The 18,440-nt window shown below is 37.8% G+C and overlaps 2 protein-coding genes across 7 annotated transcripts in view; one reads left to right on the top strand and one right to left on the bottom strand.

The window, feature by feature from the left end:
• Positions 1 to 4,434: 4,434 nt before the first annotated feature.
• Positions 4,435 to 8,321, top strand: LOC108682712 (alpha-(1,3)-fucosyltransferase C; the record flags this gene model as incomplete). The annotated part of the gene is made up of 6 exons (XM_018171940.2): positions 4,435 to 4,543; positions 5,417 to 5,570; positions 5,892 to 5,978; positions 6,525 to 6,691; positions 6,937 to 7,070; positions 7,661 to 8,321. Coding segments are annotated over 6 exons (946 nt in total), but the record flags the coding sequence as incomplete, so codon positions are not given.
• Positions 8,322 to 8,483: 162 nt separating this feature from the next.
• Positions 8,484 to 18,440, bottom strand: part of LOC108682713 (mucin-4) — a 34,380-nt gene continuing 24,423 nt past the window's right edge. For 2 of the 6 annotated variants that reach the window (XM_047885372.1, XM_047885374.1), the window contains exons 6-11: positions 16,561 to 17,034; positions 14,361 to 15,395; positions 13,640 to 13,687; positions 12,822 to 12,899; positions 10,796 to 11,689; positions 8,484 to 10,342 (exon numbers count right to left, since the gene is read on the bottom strand). In XM_047885372.1, the coding sequence (XP_047741328.1) occupies positions 10,186 to 10,342; positions 10,796 to 11,689; positions 12,822 to 12,899; positions 13,640 to 13,687; positions 14,361 to 15,395; positions 16,561 to 17,034 (2,686 nt within the window). In that variant the 3' untranslated portion in view covers positions 8,484 to 10,185. The remainder of the gene's footprint in view (positions 10,343 to 10,795; positions 11,690 to 12,821; positions 12,900 to 13,639; positions 13,688 to 14,360; positions 15,396 to 16,560; positions 17,035 to 18,440) is intronic. The other 4 variants (XM_018171946.2, XM_047885375.1, XM_047885373.1 and 1 more) reach the window with 4 other exon arrangements.

Raw genomic sequence — 18,440 nt, 5'->3', positions numbered from 1 at the left:
GATCCTTGCTGAAAATTAACTACTTTATTACTAATGGCGGCCTGGAATGTTCGAGTGTTCAGAAGTAAGCTTTACAACAGACGATTCTTTACGCAATCTACGTAAGAAAAGCCTTATACAAGTCGGTTTTGATATTAAACGTTATTTTTGCAATAACGTTCATTGTATATACAGGTTTTCTATTTGATTCTTGTCTTTGGGTGTTCTTAACTTGATTATTCTTCACGTACAGTGAACAATAGAACTTTTCGTCAAGGTTTAATGCTGTTAGCCTTTTTGCTCCTTTTTTACTTGCTCTTCCAAAACATTTCTTAGACAAGCGTGATGGTAATTACGTTAATGTACATTCTTCATTGGAATAATGCAACGTCCTGTTTCCACATATTCTTTTCAATAATTTCGTTCTCGAATGTTTCTCCTAAATTATAACATTATAATTGCGGGTGAAGCAAGTAACTTTGACTTCCAATTAATCCTTCCTGGAGAAAATTGACAAAAAGTACATGTCAATTTAAAATATAAGCAGGCTAGCATGAGCCTAGATTTTTCAAGGCACCGGGCATAAATCTCTGACCTCAATAGAAAATAACATCTCGGGGCAAGCCTCGAAATAAAAAATTCAGAAAAATTGCGAAATGAAATTTAAACAAATTGCTCGTATGGCCGAGTTGTTATAAGATCGCCAAGATTGGAGCAGCTAGTTTGGGGTTTGAAACTTGTCACTGTTGGTAAAATTTTTGATAGAAATTGTCACGGTGGCTTCGTACATAACCCTTCAGCGGGCAAGTTACCATAAATGGATAATGAAGACCTTAGCCAAAAAAGATCCGGTTTGCATTTGGGGCTATATACGTCATCCTGCTTCTGTCGTACCTCTAGTCATCTGCCCACCATCTGCATGCAGCATCCCCCGCTACCGTGCACAAGCATTGGAATAAAAGCACTTTATTCAGAATTTACCCTCAGAATACGAAATAAGCACTTTTTCGCATTTTCGTATAAGTCAGAAGCAGCAATATTTACTCCACTTAATAATAATGGTTTGATGAAATTTAGCCAAATTTGAGTTCGATAGTTTCTCTTTAAATTTGAAGCTTCAAGTTCAAAACATGTCAGAATGTGTGAGATTTCATTTGATTGCATTTGTTGAGTTTGTAGAGTCGAATTTATGTTAGATATTTTGGTGCAGCAGGTATACAAAAGCTTAACAATATTTATTTGTGAGCTCCGAATTTTCGAGTGCAGCGCGATTTCGTAGCCAGTTTACCGCCAGTAGGTCTTCGTCGAATCGAAAAAATTTTACGATTGCAAAATTTAACATTTAAAGCGACGATAATAAATGCGATGGTCAACTTTTGGGGAGCTTGAAGATTTGAGTGAAATAAAGGAAATAATTAGTGTAAATCAGTTTTGTATCCTTGACGACTGACTAATTATTATATTAAGATCTATTAGAGTCATATCAAAGCAGAAGAGTTTAACTCGTTGTGAACACCGGAATTACGAACTGAGGTCTGGTAGATCCTGCTGAACAATTCAAGATTTAAGAGAGTGCCTAAATTTCCATGTTATAACTGTACAATGTGTGGGTAGATTTGCACCAATGCAATCCGATAAAAGTACAATGGTATATTTGTAGCGTATAGCTCAAAGAAAAAACAAATAAACCGATTGTTAATAAAAAACATACTCTGGTCTTCAATCAAACTTGCATAAAAGAAAAGCTCCTGCTGAATTACACCACATATGAATTTCTGCATAAATCTATGTTTGCCCGCTAAATTATAAGTTAAGAATCAGCAATTGGCCAACATGGCAAAATCCTAGCTACCACCACAGTCCACAAGTAAAAGTTTTCGACCTAATCATAAATCCTATTAACTTTAATGGCGCTGTTGCTCCCAAAAATTAATTAATCCTACGAAAACATTACAGACAATCGCAGGTCCCCTCGATTTTCTAACAGCTTGTAAATACTGTAGAGTATTATACGTGAAAGAAGAAACCATAACAATACCAATTACTTTAATCACGACGCCCAGAGTCGTCTTATACAAGCTGTATATCAGCTTGTAAAAGATATACCTATAGTCTTCCAAATTCCTAAAAACACCCTCGGTGCACAGGTTTCTGCAAGAGCCATTGCAAAAAAAAAGTGAAAGGTTTTAATATCCCAAGGTACACAGATAGATTTCGGTATTCCAATTTTGCATCAACGAAAAAAACCTAAATAGTAAAAATTCATTGATGAAGGTAATTATCGTGGAATACGATTTTTCCTTTTCCTTGTTGGCAATGCGTAGATGATGCCTTTAATACTTAATAAATTAAATAATAATAATAATACTTAATAAATAATATTAATATTTAATAAATTAAAGAAAGGCATAATTAAAAATTATGTCAATAATACTTAACACCACTTGTAACGTAATTTATGTAACTTTAACTACCTTCAACTTAGATAGGCAAAATTTGCCTATTTATGCGACAACATCAACAATTTTTAAATATTTAAATGTTTGATCAACGACTTCTCTGTAATCATTTTTTGAGTTCGCGCAATATTCCTGTTATTCATCGGTAATAAAGAGTAAATTATGCGTAAAAAACATTTCGTAAAGTTCGTTAAAGTGACATTAAAATTATCATTCAATTTCATTTAAAACATTAAATGGAATCATAAGCCCGTGTGCGCGTGCTTGAAGCCTCATTCCCTTTAGTCGCTCTAGCGCACTGGGCGCTGCATTGAGTGGAGCTAGGCATTGGTTCGAGCTTTCGGAAGCTCAATTAACTTTTCGATGCCGCTGGTGGGAGGCGTGTGGCAGTCGTCGAGGGTAGTGCTGTCAGCATGGCTTTCGATTAGTGTCCTAAACGCACTTTAGGTACGTATTACCTCAGGGGGTCGAAAGGTCTTACGTGTGAACAACTGCTTGAAGGGAACTAAGTGAGATTTTATGCACTAAAATTGAGGAAAGTGACAAGAGTCAAAGTACAAAAATTTTATTTAACCACTTGAGTTAATCGGAATAGTACTCCGGACCCAGACTCCTCCAAGTTCCAGACATCTTCCACAGGTTCTTCACTCTGCTACTCTGGAGAGGCTTACGCTCGAAGACTCAATTTGCTAAACCGAATATGTCTCACACCGGTCATATATGTAAACTGTCTGAAGGTGCGCAGCCGTAGGCAACAAATTTAACTCTTAAACTAGGCCTGTAGGCTGTAGGAAATGCTCAAAATAAACATGCATAGCTAAACTTAGCACCAGACCCTTGAAGCTGCGGACCGCCATAGAAACACCCCAAGTCATACCAGATCCGCGACGTCTTGAAGCCTTAGCACCGTATGTCTGCAGCCACTGATTCAACCAGTATATTCATGGTATCATTATTTAAGTGACTTTGTTGATATTCTTATATTTACACTCGCTGCATATGTGAATTACCACACACATTTAGAGTGTTATACCTATATAAAAATTTCACGTTTTTTCTTACTGAAAGTTCGTTTTCTTCGAGAGGTTTCTGAGGCCATTCTAAACTATAAATCATGGGGCGAACATTTTCCCATTCCTCCAGTAATAGATTCATGAAACGATACTTCGTTATGAAAATTTTTATTAATCTATTACCTTAAAAATTGTTTCATAGAAAGGAATGAATAAAAAATAGAAAATTTTGCTGTTTCTTGATTTGTTTAAAGTAATCCATGAATTAAAGTGGAATTTAGGCTGATGTGTATGCCTAAAAAGCGCAGTTGCTTTAAATCACGAATGCTATGAAATTTCTTCAAAATATCTTTTAAAACCCAAAAATGAGCCCACAGGTCATTCTTTTCCAGATTTAAAATGCGCATGATTTCCAGTTTAATAGACCAACAATCTTTTGGAACCTCTGCTTAATTGTAAAGAATCTTAAATCTAACATGTACTACTGCTTAGAATCGAGATTTCTTACTATTTTCTTATATAATCGAGATTTCGATCCCAATATCTTACTTGGATAATTTTATTGAGTGTTCATGAAAATATTCATTGGCTTCTTATAGATCGTGAAGCAAAATAAAAGTTTCAGCCAAATGATAGTCCAATAGATTATCTACAATAGGTAAACACACTTCACAAGCTAATTCACGGAGTAATGCTATTCAACTTTGCCATAAATATATAATGCAACACTTATGCCAATTTTTCAGTTTGTATGCAATAATTTCATTAAGGAATGAAATTTCTATCTTCCACAATTATATCAACGGGAATAGCTAATAGTGCTCTTTTAATTAAGATTACTGGTGTCGGAAATACGTCGCTCAATTCATGTGATAACGTATAATTAAAAAAAAACATTTGAATATAAATAACAACAAATATGCACGGTGTCACCCGTAGACGGTTTGCCCCCAGTGATAAGCATTGCTTCTATTGTCCCACAGTGGCCGCGCGAGGAGAGAGCGGCATGGATATAACGGGTCCGGGGGCGCCCGAGCTGTGCTGAGTCACGGTGAGTACAATGTGCCTGAGTGTGGGCTCCGTATAGGAGAGGTTCGGCAGTGTGTCGGTTCTCTTCGTGAAGAAGCTACAAACTGACAGGCACTCTGCAGAGCATGTCTGCAGGTTCGAAGGGAGGAAGGTAATAAATAGGTCACCAGGGATGCAAAGTATTTACCTACGTAAATAAAAATTGTAAGTTTGTTGAAAAACGAAAAAAATACTTCTAATTTTTTGCGGATTCAGTTGAATTTCAAGCTCATCTCAAAATTCCACTTGTTTCAGTTGATAACGCATTATAATAAGATCAGTATTCTTAATAACGCTGGTGTCCAAGTAAATTATCCTCAATGCGTTCCGCATAATTTCTTCCTTTTTTGTGCAATTTGTGTATTTTCTGCCGCTACCAGGATAAATGAAGTTTGCTGACACAAGTTCACATTCACAATTTATTTTCAAGTTGCCTGCACTGAAAGAATGAGTAGCGAGTATGAAAAAAGAGTCATCCATGCATGCTTTACTCGAAGGTTTACTATAAAATGCGTTGTTCTTTTTATTTCAATTTTTGGATTATTCTCTACTTATGTAACGGTGTCATTGCTTGGCAATCGCATGAAACTGATCCAACCTGAAGAGTACGACACAAAATTTGAAGCAAAATTCTACGTGGAGCATCCCCTGCGTTCTAATAAGGATGCGAAATTGATCATGCTATGGACTAACAATTACAGCGAAGATGAGAGCGATCTAGCTTCTATCTCAAAACTTACAGAGACGATGAGTGCCAAAGCGAAATGCGTGTTTTCAACAGACAGAAGATTTGTCAGAGATGCGAAAGCAGTTGTTTTTACCGGTGAAAATTTCGATATTCATGACGTACCTATCGAACGGGCCTCGGAACAAATATACGTGTGGTACAATCTACAGCCACCAGGAGTGTATGATCTCAAAGGCAAGCGGTCTCTCAAGAGTTTGATGGCTGAAGGGAACACAGGTTCGCTCGGCTTCTTTAATTGGACTGCCACGTACTCCCAAAGCTCAAATATTGTCGTAGCGCCCCGAGTGGCCGCCCTGGCCAGTCGTAAGTAGCGACGACGTTTAAATGTAGTGTTTGTGATGAATTAATTGTGATATGTTCGTTTTTCAAATAAGCCAGTAACGAAATTTTTATGTAAATAATTTTTTCACGCTTCTCCGTACATAAGATATAGGAGACATCCGGCTTGGCTTGAAGCTTAAAAAATTTAAGTGACGGCTATCTAGGGTTTGCTCCGAACGGAGTAAACCTTAGATAATATCATAAATAATGGTTTTATTGTCATATAATGTAAACAAATTCCGTCCATTAAAGAATACGGAGCTGCCGTGACCTTGCAGTATTCTGAAATAATTTTTCTTCCAGATGTTTCGACGACGAAAAAATTCCTGCTCAAAGGTCTCAAAAAGAAGCTCGTGGCTTGGTATCCACCCGAGTGTGTAACGGATTCTGGTGAGGTTTTCAGTTATTATTTGTGGCTATTAAATTATTACTCGTATGAAAATTGATCTCCTCAGCTGATCGCCCCTCTTTTAGTTTGCAAGACCTTCGCTGGCCAGGTAGAATCATTTGATGATCAGGCAATTAATTTGTTCAAGGCGCGTTTAATTTCAGTTTTTCAGCCTTCACAATCGATTTCGATGAAAAATCCCAAGCAGAGAAAGTGGAGAAAATGTGGAGCCAACGTATTTCCCTCCATATTTTTAGCGTATCATAAATTTTCCATTTTATAATGTGTAAATTTAGATGCATATCTATAATACAATTACATTAGAATCAACCAAACCTCATTGGCCTTCCGCTGAAAATAGCGCGACACTGTGAACAACGCAGTTGTGTAACTCATGCAAATTCAATTCATGTCGGCGCTCATTCCGTAATTAGAAATTTATTTGGAGCAGCATTTCATTTCACAAATGTTACTCGTCAAATTCGTTCATGTAATTAATAGCCTATTATGACTAATCATGCATAATCATCCATTGTGGTCAATTTCAGGAAGAGAAAAAATGGGGAAGAAACTGGCAGGCTTACAAGTCGACGTCTACGGACGATGCGGCACTGAAGTGTGCCCAGCTCACGGCTGCTGGCAGTACCTGTCAATGCGCTATATTTTTTACCTTAGCTTCGAAAATAATCTCTGCATTGATTATATTTCTGATCAGGTAAATGAATACAGGGCAAATTTAGACCTGTTCCTGATTATGGATTTCTATGCGCATCCCTTTTGTACTAACCTTCACTTGTTAAGATTTGGAGTCATCTAATTTTGTCCAGTTTGTTCAAGTTGCCAATGATTTCCCGTCAGGTTCCTCTTTTCCCGCCAGGTTCCTGTTCTTGAATACTATATAGTATTGGTAATAATTTTGATTTCAAGTCATTTTACTTACCGTCATGTTATTTATTCCAGGTGTGGGAGCCACTGAAAGCAGGCCTCATCCCCGTAGTTTACGGAGGAGCAAATTATACCAGGACTTTGCCACGTAATTCCTTCATCGACGCCAGGGAACATAGTGCAGCCAACCTAACGTCCTTGCTGATCAAGTGAGCAATTCAGCATCAATATTTATAAGCTAAAACAACCTCTGTACAAGGACATTAACTCTATTCCTCCTGTCATTCCTTTTGTCTACAAGTTTCTGTGTTACTATAAAATAACTGTTACATGTGATACCTGCAGTCTATTGCCAATTGGGTGTATTATTACTAATGGGCCAATTATTATTATTATTATGTATTGTTCAACAGCAATTGTATTACATTCTTTGCAATGCATTACGTGCCCATATAAATCCGATCGCTCGCTCTGAGGCTGCTTAAGATTTATGCTAGTCTGTTCAACTCCTGAAAGATCAATTTTTGTGCAATTGATTATTTTTCAAATGCACTGTATATGAATGCTTTCCTCACACATGTTAGGCTTAATACACACCATGTTCCAGTTTTTGAAACATCGGTGAACAATTTGTATTCCACAATTGGCAATCATTGAATGAATGACTTTTTACGAAAGCGGGTTCGTTTCGATCAATGAACTCAAGCAAAACGGCTGATGTTATCAAATTCTAGAAGTATGTGCTATTTAGTCACTGTTTACTTACTAATGTGGCAAATTCTTTATTCATCTGTTCCAGGTTATCATCTAACTCTTCAGAGTTGGGAAAATACCACGAGTGGCGGTCATTCTTTACTATCGAGAACGAGGATTTTTACGGTCAACTGTGTTCTAAGGTTCATGAGATTAGACGAAGACCTTTTTGGAGTGTCGCAGTTCAGCCAGCGCAGAACCTCACCAATAATCCTTTACACAAGTGGTGGCTGAATGTAAACAAATGCTGGACGGATTATCCTAGGAAGCGAGTCAATAGTTACGCAGCTAATGTGGGATCCGTTTTGAAATTTATTAAAAAGTTGCAAATGATTTATTAGAACGAATCGTTGAACCAAACAAAATTTTCAGATTATTTGTTTTTTCCGGTGTTCAAGTACCTACATGTACCACCATGCAGGTACAGTTCAGGGTGAAGTTATATGTGTATATAATTATATTGGTAGAATTAAAGAATGATAATTTATGATAAATTTCAATTCGTTAAGAATAACTTGTGGCATTTTCGATTTTGAATTTAAATTGAGAATATTGTGTTGCAGTGAACTATGCACTCAAATAGCTCCCTTGCATGCGCTGCCATATTTTGATCAATTTCACAAAGAAGTTTTAATAGTAGTTATTAGTTTATACTATACTTCAATTAGTTAGATAGTCCCATATATAGCGACGTGATTATTATTAAATTTTTCCCGACAATTGCTTTTGTAATTTTTTTTTGCTATATTTTTCTTTTCTCTTCCTTTTTTTTAAACTAGCAATTACTATTGATATTATATGGCAGTTTCTAATGTATCATCTCTGACTTAATTACAATAGTTTTTACCAGGTATTTTCAAAAATATCAGTTCAGAATTTGTACTTTATTTACAAAATTCTTTATCATAGCACGACGAACAGCAACAAGTTTCAAACAATCAGTAAAAACTTCAACAAACAATAATTCGAGCGCAAGTGTAGAAAGTTGCAAGAATAACAAGAAGGTCAACAAACAATTAATCGATGCGAAAAGAGTAACAACAGAAATGATTTTTTACCTCTAACAAACTTTTAATTATGACCAATTATTCATAAAATTTACTTCATAAAATCTCGTTTGCAGAAAATTCCGAACAAAGTCAATAAAATGAGTATTTTTTTCTTATTTCGTCGTACCTGTTTGATAATCGTCTATTATTCATTGGACTCGATCTTGGAAGCACGCTTTTCATACGGTTACATGGGATCAACATTATTAAAATCTACTCGATTTGAGCGAGAATACATTCTTAGAAAGTAACAATTATTGTCTCGTTCTCTGTAGAGAAACGGAACACTTACAACTAAATAATTACCAACACTTCCAAAATCAAGAACTCATCACTCTTTGGAAGATAAATATTCTCTAGAGACTATGTACAAAACTAATTGCGGTGGAGCACACTTCATGCATCAGTGCTTTTTCCAGATTATTAAGATTTCAAATCAGTAATTCTATATTTGTTCGAATTTGTTCAAATCATATTTCCGTTCTATTGGTATCCAACTCTGTTAAATGATTCGGTAAAAAAACATTCAAACCAACACCTGTGTGCGCTGCGCTAGTCATATTTTGGGATGACTATCCTGTGGATTTCTTCGTCTACTTGACCTGTTGAAGAGTCCAAAAGGCAAGCTCGTCCTTGTACTGACCGTGGTTGTATGGTTTGGCGGTTGCAAGCTCAAAATTAAAGCTTCAGCTAACTTTTTACTGCTACTATTATTTTTGCTGAGTAAAAAGTGATCAGTGTTGAGCACCGTCGTCACGTTGGCCTTTTCCATCACTGATGTATAGGACATTGAGACAGACGTGGATGTTGAGGTTGAAGTGGAGTACTCTGGGGATTCAGTGAACACTTCCTGCTGTTGTTCTAAAATGGAAGAAGTTAGTAAGGGTAAAACCGTAGTGGTAGGAGGAAGGGTGCGAAGGAACTGCACTGATGGAACTGGCCGAAAACGTTTTCCCGACTCACTTGAAAATTTCAGTTTGCCTCGACTTGTTTTGTGTAATTGCCTGTTCAGTGGGATGTTTTGGTTATTATCAGTATAATTTTGTAAATTATAGGTGTTAGATTTGACCATCCGAGAATTTCTTATTTGAGGAAAAGCTGAAGCTGATTGGGGAGGCAAAAGTTGTGTTAATCGCTGTAAAATTTGTGAAGAAGGGTTAGAAAAGGTTTTAAGTCCATGCGCTTCGGTTTTCTCATTATCTGATTTGATGCGAAGTTGGTTAGTTGTTGATTCCAACGGGGTTAGTGACGCAGAGCCTGTGAATAAGCATTATTTGAAGGTTAGTAATGTCTGCCATGTTAATGTGAGAATCATATGAGCGATTGTTTGAAATGCAGTCATACTGTGCCGTATTTTTTCCGTAATAGCAGTAAAGTTATGCGGCAATGGGAATGTTGCCTGATCAAACTTTCATGAGTGAGCATCGGTAAATTGATGATTATTATCATGGATTGGTATGATAAATTTATGAATGGCAGGTGGGGTATTTTAAGGGATGCAGAGGATCGGAAAGTTTTATGGTTAGTTACCGGTATTAGTATTCTCTATGGTATCTTTCTTGGAGTTTAAGCGAGCTCCGAATGGTATTCCTGAATCGGTGTCAGATGCATAGTTAGTCCCTTTGATTTGACCTGGACTGATTGTAGTCGTGGAACTTGTTACCCGAGTTCCTTTCACGCTGTGGGCAAAATAAAATTCAATATTAAGAGTAATATAAAGTCTGGTTGCAAAAGAGAAAACGCTTCTAAATAAACATGCATGAAGTCTGCCTTCTTTCTTCAAATTTAATTAATGAAACAGCTGAGAGAAATTTACATATTAAGGCAGGATCCAAAAAGTTTTACTGTGCGTGTACAAGATTAGGAGGAGATATTAAGAGGTAGTCGAAGAACTCTCACTGTGATTTATTGCCCAATGGACGCCAAAATAAAATATGCGAAAATATTTTTAAAAAATTAAACCACTGTTGGAAACCATGTACCTAACCATGAGTACACATCCAAATAACCCAAGTTATGCCACTCAGTGCCGCAGTCTGTGATTTAGACCTCGAGAAACGTGCTATTTTCATTTGAGTTAACCTGGAGTTCGTTTTGGTTGCCGTCAGCAAGCACATAATCAAATTACTTACATCAGTCTCTTCGACCCAGACGTTGATTGTTCGTTGGTACTGTTCTCGATAATGTCATCCGTATTTAAAAGTTTAGCGCGTTCGTAAATGGAAACAGTTGTGGAGGCCTGAGTCGCAATTTCAGTAGAAGCAGTCGGGTCCGCTGAGTCCAATTGCAATCCTTTTTTCACGTTTTTTTGCTCACCCCGACTCCTAGGATTGAAGTTAGACGCCTTATTCACAGGCCTCACTCGTCTGCGACGGACTCCAGGTCGTCGTACAACAGGTCGAAGTCGAATTGGTCGAGTAGTTGTTACAACTTCAGTCGAATTTTCATCGCCAGCATCGTCGTAATTATTTTTAGATTTAATTTCACTTGGATCAAACCTAATTGCCGGCCTTGAAGTGGTAATAGGAAGCGTTGTCGACTTTAATGTGGTACTATTAGTTGGAATTGTTTCAACCGAGAATGACGCCTGTAACTGCTGGACCGTCGTGGGTAATTTGGTAGGATCGTCAGTAGCCGTGGTTACTTGAGTGGTCAGTCGAGTGATGATATTTTCATTTGCGTCACTTTTACTTTTCTCGTTCTGAGATTCTAGATTATTACCTGATCCTTTGTTTTGTGTGACGGTTCTGGTTGATCGTTGTGGATCACTTCCTTGAGAGCCGAAGTTAAAGAAAACTTGTTGACCAGGTGCGGTATATTGAACGCTCGGTTCTTGAGAACCCGCAGACGCTGCGGTACGGGAAGGTCCTTCCACTCGAGCCGAGGAAGTAACTCTCACCGATTTTATTCTTTTCCCCGATGCTTTAGCAACAGAATCAGGTTGGATGACGCTCAATTTGTTCGGACTTTGCAAACTTTCAGTGTTGATACTGGAAGAGGTGCTCAAATCGTCAGGAAGTCGGGAGCTGGAAAAATGGCCAAGGACAGTGTCAAGCGTGCCGATTTCAACTTCATAAGGAGGTTAGTCCGATCCCAATGTAGTTAGTAACTTGCAGCGGAGCCGAAGCGATGTTAGGAGATGGTTAGTGAGGTGAGTGATGCTTTTTTTCTCTAATCTGTTAGTCGAGGTACTTGGCCTCACACGGGTAACAGGTTGCTTGAACGCAGTCTGGATAGTCCAACTTTCCATATCAATTGGGCATTCCCGTATAACAATTTTAACAGGACTCTTTTGATTGCAGTTTCCCACACTCACGATGAAAATAAAAAGCCAAATATAAAAATGAGCAAATGGATATAAATCGTTAAATCAGTTCGAAATAAGTCTACCATCCGCTCACGCGCGCAAAATCTGAGGAAGGTTTCTGTATGAGCTTCAAACTTCAAACCATGTAATTACGTAGAAGTTAGCTTCAAGATAATAATTTAGACACGTTTTCATTATCTATAGGGTACGTTTTTCAGAACTTTCTAAGAGAAAAGTTCAAATAGAAAAACTAATAGGAATATAATAAGATTTGTCTGATGAGCATTGTATGTGAGAATTTTAAAAATGAATTTGGAACAGTTTAGTAGAAAACGTATCTTATTTAGCATATTTTGACAATTAATCGATGGCGAAATGACTCCAGAAATTATTGATACCTGTAGCAAGTTAAACCATGCGTGCCGTTAAACAATGAATTTTTAATAACATTTTCTTTTTTGTAGCCTTGTCAATCAATCGAAATATCAGGCGGTTGATGAAGAATTTTATCTCCAATAAAATGAAAATTTTGCGATTTATTTCACTCCTAATCCCCGAAATGAAAGAAATGTCCAAAAATATCCAAACCTAATAAATGTTGATCGTATATTTCAGTTTTTGCGCTCTTAAATAAATAGTTTTAAGATCCACATGCAGTTCCAAATTATGAATCCTATAATATATTTTTATCGTCTGATTCATGAGGTAAAAAATTCCTCGCTGAACATAAACATATTAGGATTATCATTCCAGCTACGTGAAATACTAGAATAAACACATAAAGCAATAATTATTAATCTATATGAAGCTATTGAATAGTTCATTATTCATGCAATTTTTTACTGGATTACCTTTCTGCAATGGCTCTGCTCCGATGTCGCTGGGATGTTCTTGCAGGAAGAGTCACAGTGCCCAGGAAACTTGATCCCCTGCAATAGTGACGGAAAATATCTAATGCTGCCTCATGATATGTTCCGTTTATGGATGGTCATCTCACAGGAGACGAAATTAAACTAATAGGTTACTACTCTACTAGTAGGGACTTTCAATACTTGGATTCCATTGAAAACTTATAACTCCGGTCCTATTTGCAAATAACAATAATGAAACATAATATAACAAAACATTTCATCAATTTATGTGCTGCAATTGTCCGTTATGTACTCGCTTACTATAAAAAACAATTCGATTTAGAAGTAAATAAAATCAATATGTAGGATTGTGGAAAGCATACATTTTAGTCTGTATTGTAGGATGTCTTAGTCTTTCCGTTTTTCTAGAGCGTTGCATTCTTAAATACTTGATAATTTGGTGGTCGTAACTGATTTACGCTAAAATTTTTAAACAACGGCAGTTCTCAGGAAAGTCTAAAAAATATTCCAACAGGCACGTCTGGAGCTGTAAAGAGCATAACTTGGTTGGTCTCAAAGCGTCCGTAGTAATAAGTGAGATATTGAAGTTCATGAGAATTTAATTGTTTAGTTAAATATTAAACTTGGAAATTCTCAGCAAAAATCGTCCGTGTTGGAATCATTTACACATTCTTAACCATGCGCAATAAATCCAAATAGATTGTCATGCTCGAGATCTTGAAACTTTCCTGATCATTGATGAATAAATCAGAGGTCACTGCAAGAGCTTAAAAATAGCAGTCTGTCACGATGCTTACTCAATCAAGGAGCCCTTGAATGGCACGTCAGAATCAGTCGAGCTGTAACTGAAAAAAGAAACCTTCAGAAACCAAAGTCCTTGTCCACAGTCATAATAGGTTTCGACAGTTTGACATGGAAGGAAAATATAACAGTGAAAGAACTATTTAAAATTACTCATAAGATTTTAAATATCGTCGGTGGATATGAAAAACCAACTGTGTGAAAAGCAATCCACAGTTAAGCACAGAATAATAGATTGAAGCAAGAACCATTCGCCCTCTCACGGACGTTCGGAAAAACTCCGAGACGTAAGCGATAAATTTTGCATTAAATATACTCAGAACTGATAGCTTCCAACACCAATAACATTAAACAAAACCAAGCCACCGTAAAATTCATGGCGTACCGTACCGCATCGCAATTGAGCAACAACCAGGTTCGTATATTTAGTCGTGCTGTGACATATTCTCACTCTTTATCCCTAGAATAGACAAAAACTGTTGGTTGAGTGGAACATAATTTTAAGTCTAAGGAAGAAAGCTTGAAGCGTCTATAGTTTGCGTCTGTTAGATTGAGTTGAATTCTTTTTTTTTCGAGTCTTCTTTTTTCTATTAAAAACTAATTTTGGTCTTTTCAAAAATGCAGCTTTCTATTCACCTGCTTCAACCGTACCTAAAATTGTGAAACATTCCTGTGATTTATGACCTAATATCAAGCAGTATGTTAGAATTCACTTACTTGAGAACTGCTTTCTGTATAGACGTTGACTGTTGTTTGTTGCTACTTCCAGTAAAGGGAGGAAAGACAGGGGGAGAAGAGTCAGTTGGTTTTTCTAATGGGAGAGAACTCATGTCAGGTGTTTTTAGAAGTTTCGCGGGTTCTTTCAATTTCAAATCTTGCTCGGTATCTGGCCCAAACGAGTGCTCCAGCATCTTCTCGAAGGTTAAGAAGTCTTTGGATTCTCCACGGTTGTTGGACCTCAAAGAATTGACATTTTTATTCGAACTAGAAGAACCTTGAGATCGACTCAATCGCAAAAGCTGTGCAGGTTCGATATCTTCGTCGCTAATATCACCATGTGGCAAAACAGTGAATTGGTTGTTCGGTTCAACTAAGCGTGGCTGCGATACAGATACTGGTTGAGGTAGGCTGACTCCGACGACTTGAGGATCAGACACGAATAGCGTTTGAGGCTGACTTGGGTTGCCTTGACTTGCACCCACGAACGACGACTGCCCCAAATTGTTCAAACGAAGCGTATTCTGGAGCTGATCCGAATTCACTGATTGAAATTGCTGAGTGTTTACATTTTGGAACTGTTGAGAGTTGAATCGAAATACTTGGCTACTCGGAAGTTCTGTGGAATCGTCGTCGTTGCTCTCCTTGATTCTAAATAAGCTCTCAGGATTGATCACTTCTCCGATGGTACTTCCCAAAAGGGTTCCCCGTTGGACCGTTGCGCTGCCTCGCTGACCGACTTCTCCTCCAGCATTCACGATGCTAGACGATATTGAGGATTGCGGAGGAGGAAGGCTCACTTGAACTTGTGATTGGGGAATGTTGTCAGAACCAGACAGAAGCTGATCATTTGTGTGAGAATTCGTGAAAACTGGAAGTGGTTGACTTAAAGTCGAGTCCTTCGATGATTTCAATGCACTTCTCACATCGACAGATTCCAGAATGGATTGGAAAGAAGGATTGTGGTTGTCTAGGGACTGGAGTTGCTGCTGATGTCCAATTTGCTCGTTGCTCACGAGGTCAGGTTGCAATTGGCTGAGGGTAACATGCGGGAAACACGTGAACATGCATTCCCAAAACCGTTATCGGAACAAAATCTTTTCTATGAGTCAGTTCACAACAAATCGCAATTATTCAAACAAGCCTGAAATATAGTGCTGACTGAAGAATGCTCGCTCCTATATACAAATTCTACTCACATCAGGATCATGCAGCCTAGAAATCGGGTTGATCATGCAACTCACCAACGATTGTTAGAATAATACAGAGGAACAACATACGCTTCTCTCTCGTCAAGTCCAAACCTCCATTCGCCTCTAGATACTGAACAGTTTTGTGTCCACTGTCTACGCCACTGATGAGTATGTTTTGTCAGGTAAATTTTTCTCACTGAAGTTGCTTAGTTCGTAAATGTTCATAAATTGTGTTATTCCGTCAAAATATGGATACGTGAAAAAGGCATTCTGGGATATGATGTAAGATACCAGCCAGCTAAAATTTGTAATAATTGTTTCGGATGAAGAATGAAACAAAAAATATTACACTGGTCCTCTTCACTATTAAGTGTAGCTGGTTACGACGGCTTTGCTCCAAGCGGCATGTTACTCAAATTTGTAAGTAAATTAAATAAAAAACAATGATAAATTTTACAATCCAAGTTATTTCTTCGATACTTTGTAGGAGACATTATTAGTGCCTTTATTTACCAGGGTCAATTAGCAATGTGAGATAAACCATTACTGTATCTCTGAATAAGCATTTACATATCGATTTGCTGATGGAGTAAGAACCAACAAATTAGTTTTATACATAATCCGGGGTTAGATATTCTGATGGTAATTAGTGCTTCGCCGTCATTAGTCATTCTCCGTGCTTCTCGTTAGATAAACTCAACGATCTTACTTTTGTCATGATAAGCCCCCAAATATTAACAAAGGCTAAAAAATTATTTCTGATTCCTATAAATGGAATGTCCGCAGTATTGACGAGTAGGCAGTCACTGATTCAACTTTTTTTTTGTAATGAATCACTGCTGCATATCTGCAAGTTCTATGGAGCAGCGCATCATTTGGGTTAAATCTAGATAAAAAAACGACCAGAATATTTCTATACTCACCATACAAAAGATTCGGAGTAAATAACTTAACGTAATCGAGCTTGAGACTCGGATACTACCTGAGGTTGCGACAAACTAACTGACCCTTGAGATTGGAGATGACCGGACGACTGTTCCTGAAACGTGTGCTGGCTCAAGCCTGATCCGAAGTTTTGCAGCTGTTGAATTTCAGGCAAGTTTGACAGTCCGTTGTTCTCGCCGGAGAAAAATCCTTGAGAATCGCCTCCAGAGAACCCGACAATTTGAGGTTGTGAGGCGCCAAGGAACTGAGGTTGCCCAACACTCAACACTTGAGGCTGAGAAAGAGACACCACTTGGGGAGGATTCGGTGTCCCTTGACTGGAGTGGATGAGTTGTGGTTGAGATAGCTGAACATTTTTGTTAACGAATGAAGGCTCCAGCTTGTGAACATTAGGCAACTCTACGAAAGAGTCCGGGGATGGAGCTGGTGAAGGAGAAGCCGCAACAACAGGCGCAGCCGACACGGAACTCCTCGTTGAGTGGATGAGCTGCTGGGGACTTGTAATCTCAACTCCAGCGTTGGAATCCGAGATTAGGCTGGAATAGTCAAAGCGATTATGTTAGTTAACCTACATATTATTACTTCCACGATATTAAATGAAGAAAATTTTACTCTAATAATATACTATTATTCCAATTTTTCAACACTTACGATATTTTCTCAGATCCACATGAAGAAGTGCAGATGAAACCCGATAGTTGAAGCGCGAGGGTTAAATTGCTTAAAATAGTAATGACGTTATTTTTATGAACAAGAACCCTTCATTATACAGTAATGCCCTAGGATTAATAATATAATTACTTTTATTTACACTTATTTACAAGATCACAAGGTATTCTGCGCATAGAAAAGTCACGAGTCAAACGGGGTTTCGGTCACGTTATGACCGGGAACTACGACATAAAATGAAACATTGTTCGCTAGTTTTTCACTAAATGGATCGGGAGTAAACCATTCAGATTCTGTTAGTTCATAAACAGGATTTGTTTGTCGCACAGTCAGAACTGTGGGCAATGTCACCGGTTCAATAACTATATAGCCAGGTTCTTCTTTTATTAGTGGTGCATCCCAAAGTTCACTGGTTTGACCACTGGAGACTTCATCTTTCGTGAAAAACAACGAATCACGTGAAGTTGAATTTTCCACTAGTCTTGGCGAAACATCTTCGCCACTTAAAAATCTGGGAGCAAATCCATCAGCATTTGCTTCAAGCGAAGATTTTGATGAAGATCTTGTGAAGGTTTCTTGGGAGCTACTTTCAGATTTCTGCTTCGGAGACACATTGTTAAATGCAAAATTAGGCTTTCCTAAATCTTTTTCTTCAAATAAGTGAATAATTGCCTGTGGAATTCGCACCTCGTTCCCTTGCATCACATCTTCAACCATTCCTTTGCTAAATGGACGTTCCAAAATATTCGACTTTTTCGAGCCTTCATTCAATGTAGTCAGGAGCAAGACGTCATCTTCGTGTGTTGCCGTACGTGATGAAACGCTGTTGGACTTGTCACCTCCATTCTCGTCGTTTTCTTTAGTTGTCTCCTGTTGCGTTGCATTGTTTTCAACAGATGTAATGACAGATCTCGGAACAATGTAGAATTCTTCCGTCATATCCTCGAGTGCTTTCAGGATAATGTTTGATATGAGCGATTCGTTGATAGACGAATGAGCTTTGAGAAAATTGCCGTCGAAATGCTCCGAAAGAAAATTAGTTGACGAATCTCTGGACTGATGCCTGATATTGTGTAAAGTATTGCCATTTGGCAATGTTGGCATTACTTTCGTTATCGCTGTTCGTGTTGAGCTGGCAGTCAGTTCTTCCTGACTTTCAAAATGGTCCCTAGGAAATAAGGACGTTGTTTTTCTTTGATCGGGTCTGGGATTAATGAACTTAGACGAATCCAATGATTTTTCAAAATGGGGATTTAGCGGCAGGCTTTTCTCT

The sequence above is a fragment of the Hyalella azteca genome, unplaced genomic scaffold (assembly GCF_000764305.2).
Source record: "Hyalella azteca isolate HAZT.00-mixed unplaced genomic scaffold, Hazt_2.0.2 contig17722, whole genome shotgun sequence".
Lineage (NCBI taxonomy): Eukaryota > Metazoa > Arthropoda > Malacostraca > Amphipoda > Hyalellidae > Hyalella > Hyalella azteca.
This window is presented reverse-complemented; position numbering and strand designations above follow the sequence as displayed.